The sequence below is a fragment of the Hippopotamus amphibius genome, chromosome 7 (genome assembly GCF_030028045.1).
Source record: "Hippopotamus amphibius kiboko isolate mHipAmp2 chromosome 7, mHipAmp2.hap2, whole genome shotgun sequence".
NCBI classification, from domain to species: Eukaryota; Metazoa; Chordata; class Mammalia; order Artiodactyla; family Hippopotamidae; genus Hippopotamus; species Hippopotamus amphibius.
The window spans coordinates 19,033,467-19,052,732 of record NC_080192.1 but is presented as its reverse complement, the minus strand read 5'-3'; the positions used below and the strand labels follow the sequence as shown (position 1 = coordinate 19,052,732).

General features: G+C 40.9%; 1 protein-coding gene across 1 annotated transcript in view; it reads right to left on the bottom strand.

Moving 5' to 3' along the window:
* Positions 1-18,983, bottom strand: part of PAH (phenylalanine hydroxylase) — a 77,174-nt gene extending 58,191 nt beyond the window's left edge. The window contains exons 1-2 of the mRNA XM_057741373.1: positions 18,841-18,983; positions 12,012-12,119 (exon numbers count right to left, since the gene is read on the bottom strand). Coding sequence (XP_057597356.1) covers positions 12,012-12,119; positions 18,841-18,900 — 168 coding nt within the window. The 5' untranslated portion in view covers positions 18,901-18,983. The remainder of the gene's footprint in view (positions 1-12,011; positions 12,120-18,840) is intronic.
* Positions 18,984-19,266: the final 283 nt, after the last annotated feature.

Here is a 19,266-nt window from a genome sequence, read left to right as displayed (position 1 = left end):
ATTCAGATTTGACAGAGAAATCAAAAGCTTTACAGACAAGCTACAGCTAAGAGAATTCAGCACCACCAAACCAGCACTACAACAAATGCTAAAGGAACTTCTCTAAGTGGGAAACATAAGAGAAGAGAAGGACCTACAAAAACAAAGACAAAACAATTAAGAAAATGGTAATAGGAACATATATATCGATAATTACCTTGAATGTAAATGGACTAAATGCACCAATCAAAAGACACAGACTGGCTGAATGGATACAAAAACAAGACCCATATATATGCTTTCTACAGGAGACCCACTTCAGACCTAGGGACACATACAGACTGAAAGTGAGGGGATGGAAAAAGATATTCCATGCAATTGGAAATCAAAAGAAAGCTGGAGTAGTGATACTCATATCAGATAAAATAGACTTTAAAATAAAAAATGTTACAAGAGACAAGAAAGGACACTACCTAAAGATCGAGGGATCAATCCAAGAAGAAGAGATAACAATTATAACTATATATGCACCCAATATAGGAGCACCTCAATACGTAAGGCAAATGCTAACAACTATGAAAGAGGCAATCGACAGTAACACAATCATAGTGGGGGACTTTAACACCCCACTTACACCAATGGACAGATCATCCACACAGAAAATTAATAAGGAAACACAAGCTTTAAATGACACAATAAATCAGCAGGATTGAAAGATATCTATAGGACATTACATCCAAAAACAGCAGATTACACATTCTTCTCAAGTGCACATGGAACATTCTCCAGGCTGGATCACATTTTGGGTCATAAATCAAGCCTTGGTAAATTCAAGAAAATTGAAATCATATCAAGCATCTTTTCTGACCACAATGCTATGAGATTAGATATCAATTACAGGAAAAAAACTGTAAAAAACACAAACACATGGAGGCTAAACAATACGCTACTAAATAACCAAGAGATCATGGAAGAAATCAAAGAGGAAATCAGCAAATACCTAGAGACAAATGACAATGAAAATAAAACGATCCAAAACCTATGGGATGCAGCAAAGGCAGTTCTAAGAGGGAAGTTTATAGCGATACAGTCCTACCTCAAGAAACAAGAAAAAGCCCAAATAAACAATCTAACCTTACACCTAAAGAAACTAGAGAAAGAAGAGCAAACAAAACCCAAGGTTAGTAGACAGAGAGAAATCATAAAGACCAGAGCAGAAATAAATGAAATAGAAACAAAGAAAGCAATAGCAAAAATCAATAAATCTAAAAGCTGGTTCTTTGAGAAGATAAATAAAATCGATAAACCTCTAGCAAGACTCATCAAGAAAAAGAGGGAGAGGCCTCAAATCAATAGAATTAGAAATGAAACAGGAGAAGTTACAACAGACACTGCAGAAATAAAAAGCACCATAAGAGATTACCACAAGCAACTATATGCCAATAAAATGGACAACCTGGATGAAATGGACAGATTCTTAGAAAGATATAACATTCCAAGACTGAATCAGGAAGACATAGAAAATATGAACAGAACCAATCACAAATAATGAAATTGAAACTGTCATTAAAAATCTCCCAACAAACAAAAGTCCAGGTCCAGATGGATTCACAGGTGAATTTTATCAAATATTTACAGAAGAGCTAACACCCATTCTTCTCAAGCTCTTCCAAAAAGTTGCAGAGGAAGGAACACTCCCAAACTCATTTTATGAAGCCACCATCACCCTGATACCAAAACCAGACAAAGATACTACAAAAAAAGAAAACTACAGACCAATATCACTGATGAATATAGATGCAAAAATCCTCAACAAAACACTAGCCAACAGAATCCAACAACACATTAAAAGGATCATACACCACGATCAAGTGGGGTTTATCCCTGGAATGTAAGGATTCTTCAAAATATGCAAATCAATCAATGTGATACACCATATTAACAAATTGAAAGATAAAAACCACATGATCATCTCAATAGATGCAGAAAAAAACTTTTGACAAAATTCAACACCCATTTATGATAAAAACTCTCCAGAAGGTGGGCATAGAGGGAACCTACCTCAACATAATAAAGGCCATATATGACAAACCCACAGCAAACATCATCCTCAATGGTGAAAAACTGCAAGCATTCCCTCTAAAATCAGGAGCAAGACAAGGATGTCCACTCTCGCCACTACTATTCAACATAGGTTTGGAAGTCCTTGCCACAGCAATTAGAGAAGAAAAGGAAATCAAAGGAATCCAAATTGGAAAAGAAGAAGTAAAACTGTCACTGTTTGCAGATGACATGATACTATTCATAGAAAATCCTAAAGATACCACCAGAAAACTACTTGAGCTAATCAATGAATTTGGTAAAGTTGCAGGATACAAAATTAACACACAGAAATCTCTTGCATTTCTATACACCAACAATGAAAGAGCAGAAAGAGAAATTAAGGAAACAATCCCATTCACCATTGCAACAAAAAGAATCAAATACCTAGGAATAAACCTAACCAAGGAGGTAAAAGACCTGTAATCAGAAAACTATAAGACACTAATGAAAGAAATCAAAGACGACACAAACAGATGGAGGGACATACCATGTTCCTGGATTGGAAGAATAGACATTGTGAACATGACTATATTACTGAAAGCAATTTACAGATTCAATGCAATCCTGATCAAATTACCAATGGCATTGTTCACAGAACTAGAACAAGAAATTTTATGATTTGTATGGAAACACAAAAGACCCCGAATAGCCAAAGCAATCTTGAGAAGGAAAGACGGAGTTGGGGGAATCAGGCTTCCTGACTTCAGGCTATACTACAAGGCTACAGTGATCAAGACAGTATGGTACTGGCTCAAAAACAGAAATATAGATCAATGGAACAGGATAGAAAGCCCAGAGATAAACTATGGTCAACTAATTTATGACAAAGGAGGCAGGGATATACAATGGAGAAAAGGCAGCCTCTTCAATAAGTGGTGCTGGGAAAACTGGACAGCTACATGTAAAAGAATGAAATTAGAACACTTCCTAACACCATACACAAAAATAAACTCAAAATGGATTAAAGACCTAAATGTAAGGCCAGACATTATAAAAACCCTAGAGGAAAACATAGGAAGAACACTCTTCAACATAAATCACACCAAGATCTTTTTTGATCCAACCCCTAGAATAATGGAAATAAAAACAAAAATAAATAAGTGAGACCTAATGAAACTTCAAAGCTTCTGCACAGCAAAGGAAACTATAAGCAAGACGAAAAGACAACCCTCAGAATGGGAAAAAATATTTGCAAACGAATCAACAGACAAAGGATTAATCTCCAAAATATATAAACAGTTCATCCAGCTCAATATCAAAAAAACAAACAACCCAATCAAAAAATGGGCAGAAGACCTAAATAAGCATTTCTCCAAAGAAGACATACGGGTGGCCAAGAGGCACATGAAAAGCTGCTCAACATCACTAATTATTAGAGAAATGCAAATCAAAACTACAATGAGGTATCACTTCACACCGGTTAGAATGGGCATCATCAGAAAATCGACAAACAGTAAATGCTGGAGAGGGTGTGGAGGAAAGGGAACGCTCTTACATTGCTGGTGGGAATGGAAATTGATACAGCCACTATGGAGAACAGTATGGAGGGTCCTTGCAAAACTAAAAATAGAGTTACCATATGACCCAGCAATCCCACTCCTGGGCATATACCCAGAGAGCACCATAATTCAAAAAGACACATGCACTCCAATGTTCATTGCAGCACTATTTACAATAGCCAGGACATGGAAGCAACCTCAATGTCCATCAACAGATGAATGGATAAAGAAGATGTTGTACATATATACAGTGGAATATTACTCAGCTGTAAAAAACAATGAAACTGGGACATTTTTAGAGACATGGATGGACCTGGAGACTGTCATACAGAGTGAAGTGAGTCAGAAAGAGAAAAACAAATGTATATTAACACATATATGCAGAATATAGAAAAATGGTACAAATCAACCAGTTTGCAAGGCAGAAATAGAGACACAGATGCAGAGAACAAACATGTGGACACCAAGTGGGGAAAGTGGGGAGGGTTGGGGGGGGATGAATTGGGAGATTGGGATACCAAATTGTACGCTCTAAATATATGCAGTTGATTGTAAAAAATAAAAAAAAATTTAAAAAAAATGAAGCTATAAGAGGTAATAGGGCAGAGAAAGAGACGTCTTTGGACTCAGTTTTCAAAGGAGCACTCTGGCAGCTATTTTAAGAATAGACTGGGGACTTCCCTGGAGGTCCAGTGGTTAGGCATCCATGCTTCCACTGCAGGCATCGTGGGTTCCATCCCTGGTCAGAGAACTAAGATCTTACAAGCTGCATGGCATGGCCAAGAAGAAAAGAATAGACTTTAGTGGGGCAAAGCAGAAACAGTCGGAGGACTATCACAACATTTGGGGTGAGATATGGTAGCTACAAAAATAGAGAAGTCTCATGGAGGTCCAGGCAGGGCTTCCTATATATTTTACTGATCTCCTCTTGTGAGAGGGCCAGAAACAGCCCTGGTTGAGCAAGATCCTGGAAATTAAACCCACTGGGCTGAACAGGAAACTAAAAAACATTCGGGAAAGCAGGAGCAGCACAATTAAATTCTAGAGGGAACTCAAGATTATCCCCCACTCTACTGTGGAGGAGAGTTCTTGGGCAGATTCAAGCTGAACTATCAGAAGGATTCAGCCCTGGAGACCATCTTTTGGGATCCCACCGTTGCTTCCCCTGGAAGTGTCTCTGCTGTAATCTCTTGGACTTCTCTTCGCTGAGTCTTGTCCTCCTCTGTTAGCGTCTTTCTTTCCCGCCCTCCCCTCCACGTGGTTGGGATTATGTCCAGCTCAGAGGAAACCCCTTCCTCAGGAAGAGCCAGGCTAGCCGCTTAATCCAGGCTTTTTTTTAAGGCTTTAGAGAAAAGAGGCTTCTTGTCCCAAGTTCCCCTTTCTACCCCTTTTCTTGCCACCAGATCGATGAGATCAAGATGGCCCAGTGGCCTGTTTCAGTGCAGGCTACCGATGAGCAACCACAACTCACCTGCCATCAGTGGACCCCAGCGCTCTGTCTACATTTTCAGGATGTGGGATCTAACTGCATGATGAATGTTTAGAGAGTCAGCTCTGTGCTGCTGTTTCTCAAATATGCCCAGCTTTGAACAGGTTAGCAGCTGAAAACAGGGCCAGTTTTCCATCTGAGGTTCTTCTGTTCAATAACTAGATCATCAAACCCACACAAAATGTTTAAGGCAGCACCATTTGCATGGACAAACAATGGAAACCTAAATATCCACTGACAGGAAATGAAATACAGTCACACTATGGAAAATAGAGAGGGGGAAATGAACAAGCGAGAACATATGTGCAAATGTCAAAATAATGTTCCCCACTTTCTCCCCAAAAAGAAAACTGCAGACGGATGGTTACAATATGATTCCAATTTTATGAAGATTAAAAGCTTGTTGGATAAACAACAAGGGCTTGCTGTAGAGCACAGGAAACTATATATAATATCCTGTGATAAACCATAATGGAAAAGAATAAGAAAATATATATATATTTTATTCTTATATATATAATATATATATTCATTTATATATATAAATGAATTACTTTGCTGTACACCAGAAATTAACACAACATTGTAAATCAACTATACCTCAGTAAAATAAAACAAAGCTTGCAAAACCATACCATATAACCTAATGGATATCTCTATATAACAAGGTCTACAAAGATCCATTGGAAAATAATATGTATCAAATTCAGATTAATAGCTACCTCTGAGGAGAGAGGTGCATGGGGACAGGGTACCCAGGGACTTTAGTCACTTCCGTAATGATTCATTTCTTAAGCAGGGAGTGAGTTACATGGCCATCCTTTATATCATTATCTATATTTTGGGGTTTAAATAAGATGAAAAAGTCATCTGGGTTGTAAGCACGTTTTCCCCCAGTGGAAATCAATGGTCCTCTTATTTTGATGAAAGATAGAGTGTTCCCTGTAAACACTTTACTATCACGACTGCTCTGGCCCTAAGGCCAAAAGGGCAAAAACAACCCTTGTGATTCACTCTCGATCCTGTCCTGCTCACCAGACCCAGGGTCACAGGTAGGACCTTAAAGTCCAAACTTTAGAGTAATAAACATCCTGTATCTGACCGAATGTCCCCTCTGCAACCCCACCACTATTTCCAAGAATGCTGAGCTTGGGACTTGGGAAAGGATATGAGGATGCTATGACCTGGCCACTTGTTTATTCTCTCACCTCAAATCATTTGTCTCTTCGTTCTGGAATGTACTTCCCGCTTCCCCTCCCCTGGCCAGCCCTTTAGGTTTCAGCTTAAACATTATATCTGCAGGAAACCTCCCCTGGCCAACTTTGCCCCAAGCCTGGGTTAAGAAAGCTCAGGGAAGCCTGAACTCCTCCATGTTCTGTAGGGGCAGAGACTGACTGCCTGGCTCTTCCCAGTCTCCTTAGCGCTTGTGTGAGGTCTGACAACAGCTGATACTCAGAGAATGCTAATTGAATGCATAAATGAGAAAGCAAGAGCTCACCGAGTGTCTGATGAACGGAAGACATGGGTCATCTGGGCAGAGGTCACACACAGAAAGTGAATGTGACAAATATGGATTGTATTTGTCACATTTAGACTACACACAGATATACAGATTTGTTTTCAAAAGACCAGTCTACCGTGAAAATGAAGGGTGAACTTGGAAGCAGTTTTTTAACTCTGTCTAGCCTTGGGCAGCTTGCTTGGTCTGAACCTGTGTGTCTCCATCAGTTAAATGATGACAACTGAGCACACCCATGTATTGATACTTCAGAGCTCTGTGTATCTGCCTGTTTGCTGTTCCTTTCCCTAGGGAATTCATGGTAAAATGATTAGTAGAGTGCTGGTGGAGGAAGGGAGACCTCTTCTTTGCAACTTCCCCCAGGAGCTCGCTTCTAATTTTATAGCCCACTACTAAGCCACCTGCAGTAAGACTCTCAGGAGATTATTTTTCTAAGAAGGCTTGGGACATGAGCGAGTAGAGGCTAAAAACATAGAGAGCTGTGGAAAATGAAGAGAATTGAGAGATCAATCTGCTGAGGACAGTGGGATGTTTTTGGGTTGGCAGATAGAGCTTTGGGTATGTTTCTCATCATCACTTGGCCCCCATTCACTAAACCACCTGCTTCACTGCCCCCACCACCCGACCAATACATGTAAACACGAAACCTCTGTATCTCCATTATAATTATCAAGTCTATTGCATTGCATTCCGATGTTGTTACTAGCTGAGGTCTAACAGACCACAAGCCCACTGGCAGGCAACATCATCCCTTAATGGGATGATGAATTTGGTGTTAATCATCTAAGGAAAAGACAGTTGTGCTCATTAAGTATGGAGGTGACTGCAGGAGTGCTTAGCAAGGGACTCACAGGGAGCAGGTGATTCTCCCACATGGAATGTTTCTCCTCCATTGCCAATCTTGGAGGAGTTGGAATGGATTTTTTTTTTTTTAATCTTGGCAATGCTGTGCAGCTTACAGGATCTCAGTTCCCCCACCAGGGATTGAACCTGGGCCATGGCAGTGAAAGCCCAAATCCTAACCACTAGACTACCAAGGAACTCCCAGGAATGGATTTTTACCTTTTGTCTTTACTAAGGAAAGGTAAGTGTATTTATACCATAATTTTCGCTTTCATTCTGCCCTGCCTTTTACTAGCTGTTTTGATAGAAATAATGTTTGAAATCAGTGGCTTCCAGCACCCTTCTACAGTAGAGCTGTTGCCTTTAAGTGATTTGAAATATGCTCCCTATAATTTCTACACTTTGCCCTTTTGCCTCTGAAGTAATAAAAAATAACTAGTATTCTTCTTCCATCATGGCCCTTCAAATACTTGAACGAAACTATTGTTTCCTCACCCTATCTTCCCTCTTCAAGCCAATTAACCTTAATCCTCTATTTCTCATAGAGCTAAGAATTTAAGTCTGTGATGCTGCACGACACTCCAAAATTATGGTGCATAGAAATAACAAGAGCAAACATTTATTGAGTTCCTACCAATTGAGTTCTTACTGTGCCAGATACTATAAGTACTTCACATGTATGAATTCATTTAATTTTCACAACAGCCCTATAAAACAAGCTTATTATTACCTTTATTTTAAAAATGAGGAAACTAAGCCACCAAGAGGATAAATAACTTTCTGAAGATGACCCAGCTAGTAGGTGGCACAACTGGGTTTTCAACCCAAACAGTTTGGTTCCAGACAATAGAGTCTTCTTTCTTTAAATAAATAAATTTATTTATTTATTTATTTATTTATTTATTTATTTATTGGCTGCATTGGGTCTTTGTTGCTGCACACGGGCTTTCTCTCATTGCAGCAAGCAGGGGCTACTCTTCATTGTGGTGCGCGGGCTCCTCATTGTAGTGGCTTCTCTTGTTGTGGAGCACGGGCTCTAGGCATGTGGGCTTCAGTAGTTGTGGCACATGGGCTCAATAGTTGGGGCTCACAGGCTCTAGAGCACAGGCTCAGTAGTTGTGGTGCACAGGCTTACTTGCTCCGAGGCATGTGGGATCTTCCCAGCTCAGGGCTCGAACCCGTGTCCCCTGCATTGGCAAGTGGATTCTTAACCACTGCACCACCAGTGACGTCCCAGACAATATAGTCTTCATCCCAATGCTGTTCTACTCCTCACGGTCCCAAATCTAGGTTATAACTGATAGTCTGGAGCTCCTAACTCTAAAATAGCATAAGTTCAGTGGAACACTAGTGCCTGAAAAATGGTAATAGGTCTTTTTTGAACAAGGTTCCAAGGCCAAAAACATTTGGGAAATGCTGAGTAAGATAGCATTGAATAGGTTTCCACTCAGCAGGGCTTTCCATAGTCTTTAAGATTTTCACAGACATGATAGCTCTCCAAAATCTAGATCCAGGATTTCCCAGCCATATTCACCCTATGAACTCTTTAGCAAAACATCTACTAATTTGTGGCATTCGATAGAATACTGCTTAGGAAACACTGCCCTAAAGTGTAGTTTCGATTTTTCCTTTTTCTTTTTTCTTTCCTCTTTTTTTTTTTTTTTTTGCCATGTATTACTTTTGGTTTCATTTCATATGGTCTAGAAGTTTAGTGTCAATTACACAATTTAAAGATTTTGCCTGTACTTTTATCTAACACTTACTCCTCCATCTCGTTCAGGATATCATGAAAGACATGAAGTATACAAATATACTGTGGCCACCATAATCCCTTGTTCTACTAAGCTACTCTGCTTTTCTTTAATGGCCCTGCCCTGATTCTTGGTCATTGCTATTTGCTATAAATGTCCACAAAATGTACTGAGTAATTCATTATAAGGTTTTTTTTTCTTTTAACATTTTTGGGAAAAAAAAAATTTTAAATCAAGGCTCTTGACTGTCTCTAGGCTCCTAACAACTTTCTTCTCTTCACATGTTCTCGAATTTTTCTGATAGGTTTCATAGAACCCGCCTGGAAAGCGTAAAGGAACAGACATTGTTTGATCACCGTCTGTGGACTCAGAGTCATACCATGCATTTCAGGAGGCACATAAAATCTCACAGCCCCAGGGAGTTCCAGATCATTAACCCTACTTTATAGATGAGTAAACAAAGGTATAGGTGTTAAACAACTTGTCAAGGTCAATGAACTCTGGGATTAAACCATCCCACGTACAGCCCATGCTCCTTTGGTGCATTTCATCCTAGTAATTTAGTTACTTGTGGCTTATTTATTAGGTTGAAAACATCCTGTTAATTTACTATTGTTTAATTTATTAACCCTGACTAAGGCCTGACCTCTCAAGAGGAAAATGCTGATGAATCATATAATACAAAGGCTAAAATGTGACATTCCTGTGTTTTACTTATATATTCTTTCTCGTGACCAGCTTGTCATTCAGAAAGCACTCTGTCTCTCTTTGCAACACTCATTTCTTGCTCTCACTCACGCAGACATGTTCTTCCTTCCTTTGGATAGCCAAGTTTAAGTTCCTTAAAATAGACTTTAATTTTTTTAGATCAATTTTAGATTTACAGAAAAATTGAGAGGATAGTACAGAGAATTCCCATATACTCCACATCCAGCTTCCCCTAATATTAATACAAGGGGAGTCAAAAAATATCCAAACTCTGGTTAAGTTAAAATTTCTATAAACTCTATAGCCAGAGTGTGGATAATTTTCATGTTAGTGTGGAACACGTGTTACAGTTAATGAACTGATGTTGATACATTATCACAAACTAAAGACCAAATTTTATTTGAATTTCTTTAGTTTATATCTCATGTCCTTTTCTGCTCTACAGTCCCACTCAGGACATTACATTTCATTTAGTTGTCTTATCCCTTTAGGCTCCTTTTGACTGTGACAACTTCTCATACACTTCTTGTTTTTGATGACCTTGACAGGTTTGAAGAATACTGATCAAGTATTTTGTATACTGTCCCTTAACTGGAGTTTGTCTTATGATTTCCTCGTGTTAGACTAGGGTTAAGTGTTTGCGGGAGGAAGACCACAGAGGGAAAGGGCCATTTCATCAAGTCACTCTGCACAGCCCACACCTAAGGAAATCTTTGACACCAGAGGATCTACTTAAATTATCTGGCATTCTTCTGCCTGTGGGATTTGGCTCTTTTCCATCTACTTATGTATTCAGTCACCAGGTAGAATTTTATTAAAGTACTAGGGGTAGAAAATTAATTGGTTCAAAATATTCCTTTTAAAATCCAGGGCAAAAGCTTTTTTGAAAAGTCTAATTTCCTCTGCTCATATTTAAGTTAATTTCCTTCTTTTATTTTCTCTTGCTGTGGAGCAGGGGCTCTAAGCATGTGGGCTTCAGTGGTTGCAGCACGAGGGTTCAGTAGTTGTGGCTCGTGGGCTTAGTTGCTCTGCAGCATGTGGGATCTTCCTGGACCAGGGATTGAATCTGTGTTCTCTGAATTGGATTCTTAACCACTGCGCCACCAGGGAAGTCTCTAATTTCATTCTTTTCTTTTCTTTTTTTAAAATATTTATTTAATTTTTTTTTTTTGGCTGTGTTGGGTCTTTGTTGCTGCACATGAGCTTTCTCTAGTTGCAGCAAGTGGGGGCTACTCTGCGGTGCACGGGCTTCTCAGTGTGGTGGCTTCTCTTGTTACAGAGCACAGGCTCTAGGCGCACAGGCTCAGTAGTTGTGGCGCACGGGCTTAGTTGCTCTGTGACATGTGGGATCTTCCCAGACCAGGGCTCGAACCTGTCTCCCCTGGATTGGCAGGTGCATTCTTAATCACTGTGCCACCAGGGAAGTCCCCCTAATTTCACTCTTAATTGAACATTTAATATATATATATAAAAACTGAGTCTGTAGAGGTTAAAAAGATGACTCACACAAGGTTCCCTGCCTGAAGAAACTATCCTCAGGGTCAAACAGAAATTTCACAAGGCCAATAAGTGCTGCAGTTAAAAGTTTAAAAGTGCTTTGGGAACATCAAGAGGATAGTAACAGTTGTCCTTCTGTATTCGCAGAGGAATGGTTCCAGGACCCCATGGGTACCAAAATCCTCAGATGCTCAAGACCTTTACGTAAAATGGCAGTAGTAGCACAATGAATACAGTCAGTCTTCCCTACCAATGGATTGCACATCTGTGGATTCAACCAACTCCAGATCAAAATTTTGGTTGAATATGAGGGATGTGGGACTTGCAAATATGAAGGTCTGACTGTAATTATTTAAAGGCAAATTTGATTTAAAAAAAAAGAATGAGTCCAATGCTGGCTTCCTGGGTGTGTAACCAGTGATTTGGGATGATTCTAATTATGAAACGGAGAAACCTTAGCTCAGAGAGAATGAAAAGACTTAACTAAGCGCACACAGTTGGGTAATGTAGGAGCCTAAGCTGAAAATCAAGTCTTCCAATTCCAGATCCTATGTTCTTTTCACTGCATCCAACTAGAAGATAACCTGGAATTCTGCTCAAGGCAGAAATAACAAAGCACTTACCTCGAATAAACGTAAGACTCTGGCCAGCGCACCAACTTCTTCTTTGAGTGAGAAGATCAGTGATATGGCACCGTTTTGATTGGAGTTGTCTTCAATATAGCTTGTTTCCTACAGAATTAAATGCACTTGGGTAAAATGCTTTTCACAGCTCAGCAAATCATGCCTGTGAAACCTCCAAGGAAGAGGCAAGCATGAACTTTCTCTTCTAGTTAAGCCTTGGAATACATGAGCTACATATATTCTATACAGAAGTATATGTGTGGTGGGAAATAAGTAAATCAAGTGAAGTAAAATGTTCCATGATGCTCTTGGATCAGATTTCAATTTTAGAAAGCTCTAATTATTCACTGATGTCACCAGTCACACGACAGAGTCACTGCCTTTTAATGAACACCTACCAAGTGCTAGGTACAATTCGGGCTCTGAGAGAAACAAAGATGAATGAAAGGATGCCCCATTCAAAAGAAGCTCAAGTTTTGACTTAATAGACATATACACAACAAACGAGATAAATAGAAAAAAATCTTAGAGGTGGTATAATACGGTTCAATAATTGTCCTGGGAAAACACTAAGAAATACAGGGTGAAAAATAGAACACATGCAGGCTTTTGAGTCCAAAGACATGGGTTGGAATCCTCTCTCTTCCATTTACCAACCAGAGCCCATTGGGCCAATAGCTTAGCCTTCTTAATTTCCTCATATATGAAATCAGGCTAATGGGTCAGCATGCTGAGCCCTGTCAAAACAGTATTCAGATGATGAAAGAAAGACAAAAATAAAATAAAGATAATATTAAGAGAGGTATATAAAAATAATGGAAATATTAAAAATACTCAAGAGTGACTTCTTGGCCTTTGGCAAAGATGTCACAGGAGCATTAACTTGTTCCCAAATACTGGGATCTAAGACACCAATTGTTGAAAAAAGAGTCACAAAATACTTAAGAGCACATAACCTATTGGAAGATGGATGCCTTAAAACAGCAAAGAATGTCAAAGATCTAGCAACTTGCCACATGCATGTGACAGCAAATTAAGGTGGGACTAGTGTTGGCATTCCAGAAAGGGTTTGCCAAAATCTTTTAAAATTTTAAAATTAAGTGTTAAGTTTTACAATAATACATAAAGTTCCATGTGTGCTTTCAAATAAACATCATGTACCTAAAACTGGGAAGAAAAACCCCATGCACAACAATTACTCTCTTGTAAACAAGTTAATGAAATTAGTGGAATGGATGTTACATCATCTCAATCAGAAGACTTTGCTGGGCAAGCTCTCAGTGACTTGGCATCATAAGCCCTGTACGAGCACAGATGACCCTTAGGATGAAATTCTTTTAATTCAGAGAATTCAGGTTTTCCCAGAACCTCACCTGAAACAGAGGTGTGGAGGAAGAACCAGAATTCTCAGCAAGTATGATTAGAGGGAGCCTTAAATGAATTGCAAGACTGAACTGTTATACATTCCTATATGGACCATGATACTGTCTTTCTAAAAAAAATTTTAAGCTACCATATATTAAAAGCCCCCATAATGTCCCAGGCATTATAATAAACACTTGATTTGGATTGTCCCATCTAATTTTGATAACAATCTAGAAAGTAGATTTTATTATTTTCCAAGTCCCCTTTTACTGATGACATGATTAAGGCTTAGAGAAGCTAAGCAACTTGTCCAGAGCTGCATGGTTAGCAGTGGAATCCATGCCGTTGGATCCCAGCCCATTCTCCATGAATCACAACTTCCTGTGGACTTGACTCTACCTTCTGTCTCTAGCGAACCCTGTCAGGGACACCCAGATCAGTCTCTGATGTCAGTCTTCTTCTTAGGAGAGAACACTGAGCCCTTGGTTCTTTCCAGTTTCCTAGAAATGACAAAAGATTTCCATTTCTAGTTCATTTGGAAGTATTCTCCTCTCCCATTTGCCTCCAAGAAAGGGAACATATTCCTGACACACCTCAACAGATGTCACCTATGACTGGGGCAATTCATACGTGAATGCACCGTGCTTGAAATTCTGTCCTCCACCATCTGCCCACTCCTGTGTGTGTCCAGTCAATCACCGAGACCGGTCTGACCTTGTCCAGAAGCGACTCTTAGGCTCAGGTCCTTCTTTGGTTCCCACTGACACCACAATAATCCAGCTCTTAGTGATGTTCAGTGATTGGGTCCTCCTACCAGAATTTTGCTTGTGTCCTTATTCTGCTCAGAATTCTTTAGGGGCTCCCCATGGCCGACAGGATACAATGCCTCTTTCTGATCTTGAAAAGTCCCCTTGGTACCTCACCTCCTGAGATTCACACACAGGAATCTCCCCTCCAGTAAACTGGTTTCTTCCTTGCCCTTTCAACTCCTCATTAGAGTAAATGCATTGCATCCCTCCCTCTCCCCCTTTCAAATACGTCACCCTTCCTCAAAAGCCCTCTTGGGTCTTACTTCTCTCAGAAAACCTCTGTACTCCTCAGCCAAGGTGAACAATCCCACCTCAATCTGTGCATTTCATTTGGCTTTTGATGTCCACATGGGACTTGATAATAACTGACTCACAGAGGCAGACTTGTCTTAAGAGTTCATCTGGTTTCACACTCTCATTTTTCAGATGGGGAGACTATGGGCCAGAGAAAGTGACTCACCTGAGACAGCACAGGCAGTGGGTGGCAGGTTAAGAACTCAGGTTTCTGCTATGGAAAACAGTACGGAAGTTCCTCACAAAACTAAAACTGGAACTAGCATAGGACCCAGCAATCCCACTCTTGGGCATATATCCGGAGAAAAGTATAATTCGAAAAGATACATGCACCCCAATGTTCATAGCAGCACTACTCACAATAGCCAAGACATGGAAACAACCTAAACGTCCATTAACAGATGAATGGATAAAGCAGATGTGGTACATACATACAACAGAATACTACTCGGACATAAAAAAAGAACGAAATGCCATTTTCAGCAATCTCTAGGAAGGACCTAGAGATGATCATAAGTGAAGTAAGTCAGACAGAAAAAGACAAATACCATATGCTATCACTTACATGTGGAATCTAAAATATGACATAAATGAATTTCCACGAAACAGGAACAGACTCACAGGCGTAGAGAACAGACTTGTGGTTGCCAAGGGGGAGAGGGCATGGGAGAGGGGTGAATTGGGAGTTTGGGATTAGCAGATGCAAACTATTATATATAGAGTGGATAAAAAAAACCAAGGTCCTACTGTATATATAGCACGGGGAGCTATATTCAATATCCTGCAATAAACCATAATGGGAAAGAATATGAAAAAGAATATATATGTATATGTATGGCTGAATCACTTTGCTGTGCAGCAGGAACTAGCACAGCATTGTGAATCAACTATACTTCAATCCAATTAATTAATTAAAAAAAAAAAGAACTCAGGCTCCTAAATGTCATTCATTCTATACAATTCCCTCTGCTGTGGACATAATGTCCACACTAAAGGCTCTGTTTCTTGCAAAGTAAAAGCTGCACTCTGCCCCAATCACCAGATAGTTACTCAATACCACACCTAACAGCCTACACCTCACCCATGTCTGTCCCTTTTCACTTTCTCCATTCTCCCCATATACTTTCTAGATCAGAGTTTCTCAGTGGGGTTTCTTTGGGTCTCCACTCCAAAATTACCTGGTGATTCTTTGCTTGAACACAGATTCCTGAGCCCCACCCAAACCTATCAAATCAGAATATTTGGGGGTAGGATCTAATTTGAATCTGCATTTTCAAAAGCATCCCAGAGGGCTCTTAAGCATGGAAGATTTTGAAACCACTGATAAATATATAGCTTATTTTTAAAATTATGACTTTTCTCAAATGTGTCTGCAAATTCCTATTTTTCATATAATAAGGCACTACTCTTTATTGTTATTAATATTGAAAGTAGGACCTGCCATGACTGAGTACCCACCATGTGCCCGGAGCCATATTTGGTACTTTTTACAGTTAATAAACATCATCATTGGCAGAAATTAGCACTAGCAGAAAAGAAAGTGTACATGTAATAGCTTATTTGGTCCTCACAATCACCCCACGAGGTGGGTACTGTTATTTTGAAAATGAAGAAATAGACTCACAGCAAGAGTAAGTGGCTTGTCCAAGGAACAACTCCCAAATCCTTAATCCACCTCCCAGTAGCTTTAACCTGCCTCCCAGTGACCCAAATGGGACAACAGCTTCCCTTTTCAAAGCTTGAGGGACTTGAAATGAAAGGAAGCTCATGGAATTTTGTGAAACGGTGTGGTCCTGGGCAGAGTCTGATTCCAACACTGTTCTGTGGACCAGCATGGAATCTTGGGCAAACCTCTTCCAGGATATGTTTACGTTGGCTCACAATCTATACTTTGTTTCCAACAGACATGTGAGTTGATTTTGAAACACATGTGCACTCCAGGTGCATAAAGGTCGAGAAAAGTAGTTGGGACACTAGAAAAGAAGAAAGAGGGCAGAGAGAAAAAACTTTACTAGCAACCTAGAAGGAAAGAATTTTGATCACTGAGCAATACCTTTAACAACAGAAATACATCCTCTTTGGTTGTGCCTACCAAATACTTTCTGTTATCTCTGGAAAAGAGGAGTTTTCACAATTACAAGCAATTAATCTGCAGCAAGGATATTCCAGGGCACTGACTTTCAATCGTAGGGTTTTTTGGGGTCATGGGAGGAGGTGTGCATGTGTCGTGTATTCACATGTGGGATTATACACACACATATCTACAGTGTAAGACACCCAAAAACAAGATGCAGACATCCCACCTTGGACACATTCTGCCTCTATATTCCAGAATTTATCTAAAGGAGGAAGCAGTGTGATGGAGGAGAGCATGGAGTGTTGGAGTCAGATCTGGGTTTGAACACTGACTTCGTGCCATTCAGAGCTGTGATTTCTGAGTTCTCTTCATCTTTTAATCCACCACCCTGCTCTATTTTTCTTTATGGCACTTATCTCTGCACAAAATTATATGTTCTTTTAGTTAAATTTTTTATTGCCTGTCTCTGCCACAAGAATGTAAGTTTCACGAGGGCAGAAACTACTATGTCTAGCTCAGAGCAGGTGCTCCATAAGTCTTTGTTGAGTGAATGAATGAGCCAAACATCTCTTGCAGTAGTGCTGTGCTTGCATGTGTAGACCAGCCTTATATCAGGATTACATCTAGTACCATCTGCTCATCTGGGTTGGAGCTACAAGAAGGTATATATGTATCTTTTTTGCAGAGTGTCAGAGCCAGAAGGAGTCCTAAAGACTATTTCAGTTCAAAATCCACTGCCCCCCACACACAATGTTACAGATACCAAACTGAGCCTCTTCACCCCAGTAAGGTGACTTCTCAGTACATAGCTTTAGTAAAGCAAGCACGAGAGCCCATGTCTCCTGACTCCAGGTCCAGCATTTTTCCACGGCGAAGCTCCACACAGCCACCGTGCTTGACTCAGTGCATGTTTCTGCTGCCAATGTTCCGACATATTTTGTTGAACAAACAAATCATTTCTGGCTACACACTCCTGGCACTTTCCTATGCTCCAGAAAGTGTGCTAAGACCTTTATAGACATTATTTCACTTGATTTTCATACTAACTCTAGGATGTGGGTATTTTTATTCCAATTTTTCAAATGAATAAACCTGAGGATCTGCAAGGTTAAATCCCTTGCTTTCAACACACAGGTGTTACAGGGCACTCTCTACACCCTCCTCTTTACCCCCAGTCATTGACAGTGACAAGTTGTGGTTCGCAGTCTTCTAAGTACTCTACAAATAAAGCTGTAGCTCCTAGCGCTCCGTAACCAGATTGCTGCCCCTAACCTCCCGCCATGGTTGTGGGGGCCCCACGGCCAGCAGCACAGAAACTAAATGATGGCACAGCTGGGATCTGTCCTGGGATCTGTCTGACATCCGACTTCAACATGAAGTTCTGTCTCCCGAGCCCTACATACCATTTTCAAAGGAAGTCTTTCTCTCAAGACTCAAAAAAAGGTTAGTCTAAAGTTGTGCCATCTCTAGTTATACTAAAACATCAATCACCCTCTGCTCTCCAGTCTCCTGTTCTCTAGATTGTTCTCACCAATCCTGTAGATGACAGATGCCTGGAGACCTACGATATCACCCAGGGCTGGGCTGAAGTCTGAACTCCAGAATCTGGGTGTGTGATGTCCATTAAAGACTGTACTCTGCAATTAGTCACCCCAAGGGAAAGGCAACAAATTCAAGTGAATGAAATACACCCCGGACATTATCCCCACCACATTTAGGGTTCTCTTACATTCCAAGTCCAAGGCTAACTCTTGTGCATTCTCCTCTCCGTTTAATTTTCTTCTTCCCTGGGTCTGAGTAAGTCTGACACCTCTTCATGCCTCATTTTCTCCCAAAGGTGAAAAAAGGATGCCATTTCTCACAATTTTGCCATTTTGACACCTGGCTGAGAACACTTACAGACATCAAAGAAGAACAGATCTGGTTGGAACCCAACTCCCACTCCAGATTGTCAAGTACCGCTGTATGAAAGAAAAAGGAGCAACGGAGACAATGATTTGTCCAAAGACACACAGCTAGTCCGTGGCAGCTCTGGAGGCCAGGTCCCCAATTCCTCACGCGGTGCTCTTCCCTGAAAGCCACACAGGGCAGATGTCCTCTCACTGGGAAACATTTGCGGAGCAAGTGTGTAACCTGTCAACTTCCTAGACATATTCATCATCTTCAAATGAATTCAGCCTTCCTGGTGAGCTTCTGGGAGTAGGAAACCCCAACACTCCTCAGACCTCTTTCCACCGGGGGTCAAGCTCCCTTCCCTGCGCAGCTAAGGCCCGCCCTAGCTCACCTGTCCAAAGTCGCTGAGTGTCTTGTCAAAGCCTCCGTTCTCCAGGACCGCAGCTGACATGCTGGCTCCCAGCGCGTGCGGGTTTCTGGAGAGCTCTGGGACTTCAGTCGCAGGCAGGTTTGCAAACTGTGCGAGCAGCACGTGGTGCTGAGGTTTTTAACCTGGCGTTAGGGAGGAGAGGTTCCAAGGTGTCTACAGACGCGCGCACCACCACAGTAACGCCCCCGGTGGGCGTTGTCCTGACGCTGTGGGCTCCGGGTCACCCGGCCTGGACCTCCCGGAGGGGAGGGGCAGAGCGAGAGGGCCGGAGAGGGTGTGGCGGATGCGGGGAGGCCGGACTTGGCTGCCTGCCTTGGATGGAGGAAGGCCAGCGAGCGAGCGAGCGCAGGGGCACCTGTGCCCTGGCGATGAAGCAGGTTTGGCACT